Raw genomic sequence first — 10,000 nt, forward strand, 5'->3', positions numbered from 1 at the left:
TCATTCCCATCGACTTTTTAAAATGGAGCTTAAGTCCTAATAATATAGTATAAAGTAGAGGTAACTTTCTTGATAGAAAGAATCATGTGGTTAATCCATGATCGTTGTTGCTACCAGCACAACACTACTGCTTAGTATCTGTGTTCTTTCTCTGTAAATTTAGAAAATAAATTCTTAATAAGGCTGGCAAAAATATTCCAAAGCAATCCTCGACGCCGAGGTCCCCAGTGGAACCGGTTTAACAACGGCAATGAAACGTCTCTATAAAGTCTAATATATATATCGGCTTCATTCTGGTTTATTCAATAATATTAAGTGAGATGATTCACTGAATGGATCGGGGAAGCCCACCTGCCAGTAAACTGCAGTCACACACAGTTAACCTCAAATGTGGAAGTCTTTCTGGGCCAATGAAGCGTCTGGAGCTCTGTCATCCGCAGTCATTGTCAAAGTTAGCACACATAAGAACACACTTCAGGTCCCTCCATCCAGAGACTAACTTAATATAATACATTTCTTTAATTTATCTCTCCGGAAAGAAGAATTCCAGATCCACGTCTCGGGCTCAAGGGTAAGCAGAAATAACTTATTATTCAACATACTCTATGATTATGAAAATCATGAGCAATTCTTTGGGGATTTGATTGCATTTACAACGTGTGTCCCGTCTTGAGTTGTAGAAAATGGCTTAAATTGTGGATGAAATATTCAAATATATATACCCAACTACAATGTATGCATGTTCAGCTGTTGCGTTAATAATATGAAACTACAAAAAATGCCAATATAAAGTATAACCTGGACATTACTATATTATATAGTAGTGTAACATTAATAGCATACGCAGTCTTATTTGATGTCTTGTGTTCATTACATGTAATTATTGAACGTTAACTATATGTTGCAAGAACCCTTTACCCTTCATTGACTGTATGTTCGTCAAATACTTAAAATCATTAAGATATGGAAGCTAGCCAACAGCCCCTTGTTGTTTTGCTCAGACAGTGAATTCCAACAGCACAACAAGGCACAGCTGGCCGGCATCATTACTCTGTGTGTTGTTGTTGACACGCAGACACCTGGGCAGCGGCGGCATGTCTCTGCAGCCCCTCACTCCCGTGAACTGCGCCAGCCTCATCCAACCGGGCTGCACGCTGCTCCAGCTGGACGGGGATGTCCTGCTCTTCGGCCAGAAGGGCTGGCCCAAGCGCTCGTGTCCCACGGGGGTGTTCGCGGTGCGTCGGATGCAAGGCAAGCTCAAGCTGAGGGCCATCTCCTTCTCCAACGACTCCTGCTACATCCCGCCGCTCCGCTGCCCCGCCGTGGCCCGCATGGACCCCCGCGACGGCTTCCCCGAGGGCTACCTCATCCACGGGGGTCGCAACCCCAACAACGACATCTCGGCCAGCATGTACCTGCTGACGGTGGACAGCAGGGGGTGCAACCGCAAGCTGACGCTGCGCTGCCGGGAGCAGGAGCTGGCGGGGGAGCTCCCGGGGGCGCGCTACGGCCACAGCCTCAGCGTGGTGCGGAGCCACGGGAAGACGGCGTGCGTCCTGTTTGGGGGGCGGGCCTACAGGCCGGCGGGGGAGCGGACCACGGAGTGCTGGAACAGTGTGGTGGACTGCCCGCCCCAGGTGTTCCTGGTGGACCGGGAGTTCGGCTGCTCCTCGGCACACACCCTGCCGGAGCTCGGCGACGGCCAGTCCTTCCACGTGGCGCTCGCCCGCGAGGACTCGGTCTACTTCCTGGGCGGCCACTCCACCTCCTCCGACGCCCGGCCCCCCCGCCTCGTCCGCCTGCGGGTGGAGCTGCTGCAGGGCGCTCCGGCGCTGTCCTGCGAGACCCTGGACACGGGCTGGTCCTCCACCAGCGCCGTGGTGCTCCGCCCCGGCCCCGCCCACAGGTACATCATCCTGGGGGGCTACGGCGCCGACTCGCAGAAGAGGATGGAGTGCAGCGCGGCGGTGCTGGACGACGACGGGATCCGCTTCGAGGCGGTAGACGCCCCCGCCTGGACGGCCGACATCGCCCACAGCCGCACCTGGTTCGGGGGGGCCGCGGGCGGGGGCAGCGCCCTGATCGGCGTCCCGTCCGAGGGGAAGGCCACCCAGCAGGACGCGCATCGCTTCTACGAGGTGGGCTTCCGGTCGGAGGAGGAGGGCGAGGAAGAGGAGACGGGGGGCGGGGCTCTGGGCTGCAGCCAGGGGTCCACCGACCTGGAGGAGTCGCCCCCCCTGGAGGACTCGGAGGAGCTGTACTTCGGGAGGGAGCCCCACGAGCTGGAGGACAGCACCGACGGGGAGCAGGACACCTACAACGAGGACGACGAGGAGGACGAGTCCCAGGCCGGCTACTGGAGCCAGTGCTGCACGGGCTGCCAGCTGGACCCCGACACCTGGGAGCCGTACTACTCCACCGAGCTCCACCGGCCCGCCATGATCTTCTGCTCCCGGGGGCCGGAGGACGGCCACTGGGTCCACGCGCGCTGCATGGAGCTGACCGAGAGCCTGCTGCTGCAGCTGTCCTGGGGGAGCACCAAGTACTTCTGTCTGGACCACGGGGGTCTGCCGCGGCAGGAGATGACCCCGCCACGGAAGGTGCTGCCGATAAAGCACAGCCCCTTGAAGAGCAGCCAGAAGAAGAAGACCCCCATGCTGAAGATGAGCCCGGCCAAGAAGAGCTTCCTCCGGAGGCTGTTCCAGTGACGTCTCCGCCCGTCAGCGGAGGCACTACTGTGGTGGTGGTGGTTGTGGTGGGGTGGGGGGCAGGTGGTGGTGTCATCAGGGTGCGTTATCTGCCCACCCAGTCATCCCCCTCTTCAGAGCAGTTGTTATGTTTATCGTGGTTAAGTGTGGATTCACTTCTGTTTTCATTCAAACCTGAATGTTAATTTTCTGGATTTACTTTTGTAATAAAATGAATTAATAAAATGTATTTGCGTTGCCTCGCTGTCTGATAGTTTCGGTCTGCGAATGAAAAGGATCCATTTTGTGGAGAAAATCTGTCTTTTACTAGCTTCTTTAATCGCTGATGGAAAGTTTATATCGTTTATTTCCACTGTCGGTTCTCTTTTAAAACAAAACAAAACACAGTGCACACATTACACCGACATCGTAATGAGTGTAAACCCATTACATACACAGAAAGCTTGTTACTACAATAATTGACATCTTATGTCACAACATTTAACCATAAATTGGATTCTAATTGAGGTTGAAAGGTTGTTTGCTTTCTGAGCGTATCGTTTGGATGATAATTAGTTTTGAAACAAATTCATTAAATGAAATTCAATGCAGTGCCTTATGAAGTCCAACAACATGTCAGAAATACTATTCAGAACATACAATTTATTTGAATAACTTTATTCTGGAAAATACAACACACATGTTGAAAATAGACAGCAAGAAAATATGTTGATAAGCGATCAAATATAAAAAGTATCCAGTCCATAAAAGACGAGGCAAGAGGTAAGATAATCCAGTCAATCAATCAATCGAGCAAAGAAAAGCTTTCTTCCACTCTGTTGGTTCACCTTCCTCTGTAAGTCCCCACAAGCAGAAAACATATGCAAAATAAGGCATGATAAACTGTATAATAAGGGGCTCAAGAAATATGCTCAGGACAAAGACAACAGGGTGTAATGCTTCATAACAAACCGTGCAGTGTTTCTGTTGTCTCAACAAAAGGTCAGCGTACGGTCTATTTCATGTTCTGAGGTAGAATACATATTATTTCTCTCTCCCCACAGCGCAAAACAAGTAAAGGAGATAAAATTGGTTCAAAGTGACCCGATGTCCCTCAGGGACCCCAACCAGAGAACTAAGTAATCATTTTCAGAGGACGCTCGTGAAGCAAAGATCATTTTGGTCTCTGTGATTCCATTTTTGTTCAAGCCCAAATGATATATTAATACCTGGGCCATAACTGGGGACTCTAACACAATTTCTAGGCAATGACTTACAGTGGTTTCATCTGTTTCCATAAATAATCTCTCTGTATAAATGTATAAATGTGCCATAGCCGTGCAATACAATAAACTGCTCCATATTTCATCCGAGGATGGAGAGAGAAAAAACCTTTCAGCGGGAAACACCAAAGAGCCCCCAGTCTCTTATATCTGCACTCTGTGAACCTCGGCGATGTGTTGCACATCATTTAAAGTGTATATTGAAATGGTATGTAGATAGTAGTGCAGATAAATGCACACAATAATAAATCGACCCATATAAAATACACAACTGCTACACATCCAAAATATAGTATAAAACGTTGTGTATTCTTTTTAATGAAAGACATGATAATTGATAAAAAATAGATAGTATATTGAGTATATTATGAGTATAATTGGCCGTGTTAAAAACCTGGAGCATCCAGACACATATCCACATCGCCCTCAGCCACAGCCGGTTCAAAGCAGGCGTTCAAAACCTTGGCGGAGTCTTTGTGAGCCTCCATATACTTCTGCAAGTATTTAGAAGTGTAGAGCCAGTGATGTTTCAGAACATCCTCCAGCTCAAAGACCTTAGACTGGCGGGCGTTCATCTTACGAAAACGCCGAAACAGTTTGTTGGCCGACTCGTTCCCCTCGCTCGCCCAGGCCCCGATGGAGCCGTCCCTCTCTATGATCTCCGGCACGTGGGCCAGGGTCTTGTGCAGGTAGTTGGTGATCTTCCCGTTGTACCTGTAGCTGAACGTGGAGGCCAGGAGGTCCGCGAAGCGCTGGGAGTTGAAGCTGTAGCGGCACAGCTGGTCGGGGCACTCCGTGGCTGGGCTGGTGGCGCGCCACACCGGTTTCATCTCCAGGTAGATCTCCATCAGCTGCCTCAGGGCCTGGCGCCGGCTCTCCGACGGCACCAGCTCGCACACCGCCTCCACCGCCTCCACGCTCATCAGCTTGCGGGCGTAGTTGCCGTTCATCCTCATCACCGGCTTGAGCTTCATGGTCTTCCTCAGCTGCTTGTCCAGAGCCGCCCTCCAGCTCCGCCGCTCCTCCCGGCTGGGGTTGGTCTTCTGGAACACCTCGCCGATCTCGTCCTGGAAGATCTTGTAGAACTCGGTGGCGTTGCCGATGTCGCAGTGCAGCGCGTCCAGCGTGGGGTGGGTCTCCAGGAAGGGCTTGGCGGAGATCCCCTTCACCCGGTCCCTAAGCTCGTCGGCGGACTCCGAGAAGGGGTTGGTCCTCCAGGTCTCGTAGCGCTCCAGGTTCTCCTGGTGGCTGCGGGTGACGGAGTGGAGCACCATGTTGCGGGCGGCATCGGCCCGGGTGGAGTCGCAGAGCGTGCAGACGTAGGTGGAGCCGGAGGCCTCCATGCCCTCCACGTCCCGCACCATCTTCTCGTCGTAGCCCGATCCCCGGAAGCGGAAGCTGAAGAGCCGAGAAAGCCCGCCGATGGAGAGGATGAGGCGGCTGCGCTTAATGGCGCTGCGCTCGGCCGACACGGGCCCCAGGACGGCGGTCAGCGTCTCGTGGTCCGACTCGTCCACGAACATGAGGCACAGTGGCTTACAGGACAGCTCAGAGTTGGGCTTCGGCTCCTGGAAGATGATCACCTCCTCAGCGTTCCCCGCTTCCTCTCCGTCGTCGGCCACGCGCAAGGAGACGGACATCACGGTGAAGGAGAAGCGCACCGCCTTCTCCGGGACGGCCGGCCCCCCGCCGTGCTTCTCGCTCACGTCCCCCATGCCGTCGCAGGACTCCTTGATCATGACGGAGAAGCCCTCGGTGCAGGCGCTGTCCTCCAGCCCTTGCTGCCTCAGCCCGTCCATGATGTCCTCCTCCAGGTCCTTGAGCGCCGACGCCAGCGCCACGTCGTAGCGGAAGCGGCGGGTGATGGTGTCGGCGGGGGCGTCGTCCACCGAGGCCGCCCAGCCCGAGAGCCCATCGATGATGCCCACGTGGCAGGACGGCGAGACGCTCGCCAGCGCCGGCTGCCACTCGAAGGCGTGGAACCCCGGGAGGAGCTCCTTTTCGGCGGCCCGGAGGGCGTGCAGCGGCTGGAAGATCTGCCGGCCGCTGGTGGCCTTGACGGTGCGGTACATCTTGTGGTACTGGCTGCAGCTCAGGAAGGTGTTGACACGGATGGCCAGGCACACGGCGGCGTTCAGCCCGAAGCATCTGGCTGCAGCGGGGGGGGGGGGGGGGGGGGACCAGCAGAGAGACAGGGGACAGTGGGGGAAGAGAACGGACTATATTAGTACGGATTAGTGGTCTCATCAAAATGTCATACAAAGCACCGTTCTCGTACGATGTTCATCGTTAGACATCTCAGTAATTGGTCGTATCCTATGTCATGAGGGGTCAGGGGGTGACAGGGGGAGAGCGGCTGAAGTGATGAATTAGCTGCAGATTAAAACAGACACCATCTGGTCTCAATTCCCCAGAGCATGCCCCTCGTAATTTGCAGACACAAGAGCGGCTGATGTTGTTGTGATACTAACAGCCCGATGACAAGGGTTGTTATTGAGCATCAAAAGGAAAGCTAGAGACAAAGAGACAAATGAAAGACAGAACATGTGCGAGTGGGAAAGGGGGTTTGGGGGGGTGGGTTGTAGTCAACATAATAACAGACGGAAATAAAACAGTCGTGAAAGGCTTTTCAAGCAGGAACCTCGACTCACTTCATGTCCTTCACTGGCTAGAAAGCTTTATCGTTTATTTGATTGTGTGGCTCTATGACAGAAAGGGACCTTAGAGACTCTTCCACCGACGTCTTACCTTGCATTATGGCCTCCAGTTCGTCCGCCTTGCGGTGCTCGTTGTTCGACCTCAGCGCCAGGAGGAACAAGGTGAGGCACACGGCCTTCACGTCGCCACCTTCCTCCTTCTCCGCAAACTGATTCACCTCGCACCTCAACCCCCGCAGTCGGTGCTTCTGGGCCCGGCGGGTCAGGGACAGCAGATGCTGCCGGGGTCGCCCTCCTTTGTTGGGGGTCAGGTCGTCGCAGGCCGGCGGCGGCGTCCCCCGCCCGCCCTCGTCCTCCCGCTGATGGGCCTCGCAGTGGGCCCGGAACCCGTCCAGCCTCACCTGCTCCCCGCAGGTCCTGGTGGGGCAGCGGAGCGGCAGGGAGTTCAGCAACGCCAGGAAGACGTTCGCCGGCGCCGTGAGGTCCAAGGCGGAGCAGGGCTGGCTGCAGGCCGGGCAGTAGGGGCCCAGGGCGCGGCAGTACCGGACGATGCAGCCGTGGCAGAAGACGTGCCGGCACGGGGCCTGGACCGGCTCGGAGAGCAGGTGGTGACACACCTGGCAGGTGACGGAGCGGACCAGGTCCACGGGCAGCTGCTCCGAGAGGAGCCGGGTGCCCAGGTGATCTCTCTGGCAGTGGGTGAACCCTTGGACCCGGTGTTCCCTCGGCCTTCTGGTGCTGGCCTGGGGCTGGAGGCCGGGGCCTGGGTGGTGGTGGCGGTGCTGGGACACGGGTCTGAGAGGTCTCCGATCGCTGCTGGAGGTGCCGTCAGACGGGTCCCACTTGCACCTTTTCGCCAGGGTCTTGCCTCTGGAGGGCCCCCTCTTCTTCTTCCTCTTCCGGCCGAGTCGTTGGAAGGACGAGGTCTTCCGTGCGTGGCAGAGGGAGCACAGGGCCGAGTGGGGGGTCCACTCGGGGACCCGGAGCGGGGTGAAGCTACAGAACCCCCCCCCGCGCATCACGGTCATCCAGCAGCGCTGGCAGAACGACGGGGGGTGGACGCTCTCGAGGTCCCCCGTCACGTCCACCTTGAAGACCTTGTGGATGACGTCCGGCCAGGTGGTGAACTTGCAGCCCATCCTGCTCAGGGCGTGCCGGCACGATTCCCCCAGACCCCCCTGGACCGCGCGCTCCGGCCCCTTCACCTTCCGCAGAGCGGAGCCACACAGTCGGCAAAGACACCTGCAGGGGGAACACAAGCAGCGGTGAAACGCTACTGTACTACCCAGACAGACATGCAGCCATATCCCCCCCCCAGACAGACATGCAGCCATATCCCTCACCCCAGCCCTGAAATAAATTACAATATATTTCTCTTTTTTTTAATAATGAGTCTATTTGTATTCCTTTTTTTTCATAATGAAACTTTATTTGCATTCCTTCTCTAGAATGTAATTATTTTAAAAGGCTTCTTCCAGTAGCATTAACATTTAATTGTGCAATTTAGCATCCACGCGTTGAATGCAAAATAGTTCCTTCATAGTTCCTTTTAAAGAGGGCTTAAATAAAGATGAACTTTGCCAAAGTGACACCATATCACACATCTGTACACGGTGGAATAGTATAGTTCAGTCAGATACACGCACACACACATACCTGAGTTTCTCCATGTGCAGGTCCATCTCCTGCAGCTTACGATCTACCCTGTGGCCCGGCCCTTCCACGTTCTCCTTGCTCTTCCCCCCCAGACACAGTTTCATCACACTGCCAGGGAGACCCAGGTGACCCTCCTCCCCCGACCAGGGGTCAATGGCAGCGGCAGCGGCGGGGGCGGGTAGGACCTCCGGCGGGGCTGCGATCCTGGGGGCCGTCTCGCAGGCCATGGTGTCCTCGTCGGTGGACCTCACCCTGAACAGTTTGAACTTCCAGTGGGAGAACTTCAGGTAGGGATGCTGCAGCTCATCCGGCATGGATGACCGCGGGCAGTCGGTCTCCGGTTGCTCCGCCTGGACACTGCCTCTCTCCACTGCCATGGTGCGGTGTTAGAGTCCCAGCCTGGAGTAGGGAGGAGAGGGAGAGAGAGAGACAAGGGAGGAGATTATGGTATGGATGTATTTAAGATACAGGAGGAGCGAAGAGGAGAGGAAAGGGAAGAGGAAAAGGGGAGAAGGGAGAGGAGAGGTGAGGGAGGGGCGAGGAGAAAGGAGGGGAGAGAGGAGGGGGGAGTAGAGAAGGGGAGAGGAGAGGAGACAGGAGAGGAAAGAGGGGAGAGGAGAGGGGGAGAGGAGAGGGGGGACATCTGAAGAGAGGGTGTGGAGAGATAATGATAGAATAGGAAAAGATGGGGAGAATGGGGGAGAGATGGAGGCCGAGAGAGACAGGCAGGGCTTAGTTTCATCGTCTATTAGAGTATGACATTTTTTCAGCCGGCTGTAAAAGCCTATTATTGGATGTAGAGGAGACTTAGTTATAAAAACCCTTGGATGCCCACAGTGCCTTGACACTATTCAGACTACGGCGTAACCTCGCAGCTGACTCCATTCAGTTTGAATTAGGACAGGAGAAGCAGCCTCAAATCCCTCCGCCCGTATGGTAATGAGCACTGACCTACACCGCCCTACCACTCTGGAAGAGGAATTTAATTATCCTCATGAAATACGTGAAATACATTAATTCGGGCAACAATATACATTCACAAATTAATTCCTCTCGTACCTGAAGCGTTTCTCATGCCGTTTTTCATTTCACTTGTATAATTGAATTTCATTTTATGCAATAAGTCGCCTAATTTTGCAAATTCACTTTTCTTTCAACAGTCAAATTCTCTTTGTTATGGTTCCAGGAACATCTGATGACTTCCAAAACCCTTAAAGCCTTTATCAAACTTCCTCAAAAGGCACTTTGAAAAGGCTCTTTTGAGGAAGGTGAACGAAAACTGAATAATAAAACTCTCCCCAAAGAAATTGACTAAGATTCAGCCCAAACTACTGACAGACAGTGATGAACCTGCTAGCCTCATCGATAACGATACGATGGATCGATTCTTATATCATTCGCCTGATCTGCTCCCTCACGGTGAAGTTCATAGGATAGGCAACGAATCATCAAACAGATCCTATGAATCCTGAGATCCCGCTTCCCGGTCTTACCATGGCACCAGCAGCGGCCCGCCGGCCTCACCCAGGTCCTGCTATCCATCCCTGTGCGACCGTCCTTTCATGTGCTCATGGCCCGCCAGGCATCACTGTGACATCCTCCTTCATTTCTCAACTCACTCTCTGTGTTATTATTTCACGAGCTACTGAATCTACCCTGAGACAAACAGCTGAGACTGGGCAGGATGTGTGTGTGTGTGTGTGTGTGTGTGTGTGTG

General features: G+C 54.1%; 2 protein-coding genes across 5 annotated transcripts in view; one reads left to right on the forward strand and one right to left on the reverse strand.

Annotated features, from left to right (window-relative positions):
• rag2 (recombination activating gene 2) overlaps positions 1 to 2,936 on the forward strand; it is a 3,104-nt gene extending 168 nt beyond the window's left edge. Inside the window, exons 1-2 of one of the 3 annotated variants that reach the window (XM_030366308.1) lie at positions 1 to 571; positions 1,006 to 2,936. The exon at positions 1 to 571 is cut by the window's left edge and continues 168 nt beyond it. In XM_030366308.1, coding sequence (XP_030222168.1) covers positions 1,095 to 2,708 — 1,614 coding nt within the window. In that variant the 5' untranslated portion in view covers positions 1 to 571; positions 1,006 to 1,094 and the 3' untranslated portion in view covers positions 2,709 to 2,936. Of the gene's footprint in view, positions 572 to 1,001 lie in introns of all 3 variants that reach the window. The other 2 variants (XM_030366306.1, XM_030366307.1) reach the window with 2 other exon arrangements.
• A 394-nt stretch (positions 2,937 to 3,330) lies between these two features.
• rag1 (recombination activating 1) overlaps positions 3,331 to 10,000 on the reverse strand; it is a 7,473-nt gene continuing 803 nt past the window's right edge. Inside the window, exons 1-4 of one of the 2 annotated variants that reach the window (XM_030366305.1) lie at positions 9,777 to 10,000; positions 8,284 to 8,682; positions 6,719 to 7,869; positions 3,331 to 6,122 (exon numbers count right to left, since the gene is read on the reverse strand). The exon at positions 9,777 to 10,000 is cut by the window's right edge and continues 36 nt beyond it. In XM_030366305.1, the coding sequence (XP_030222165.1) occupies positions 4,357 to 6,122; positions 6,719 to 7,869; positions 8,284 to 8,660 (3,294 nt within the window). In that variant the 5' untranslated portion in view covers positions 8,661 to 8,682; positions 9,777 to 10,000 and the 3' untranslated portion in view covers positions 3,331 to 4,356. The remainder of the gene's footprint in view (positions 6,123 to 6,718; positions 7,870 to 8,283; positions 8,683 to 9,776) is intronic. The other variant, XM_030366304.1, reaches the window with a different exon arrangement.

The sequence above is a fragment of the Gadus morhua genome, chromosome 9 (genome assembly GCF_902167405.1).
Source record: "Gadus morhua chromosome 9, gadMor3.0, whole genome shotgun sequence".
Taxonomy (NCBI): Eukaryota; Metazoa; Chordata; class Actinopteri; order Gadiformes; family Gadidae; genus Gadus; species Gadus morhua.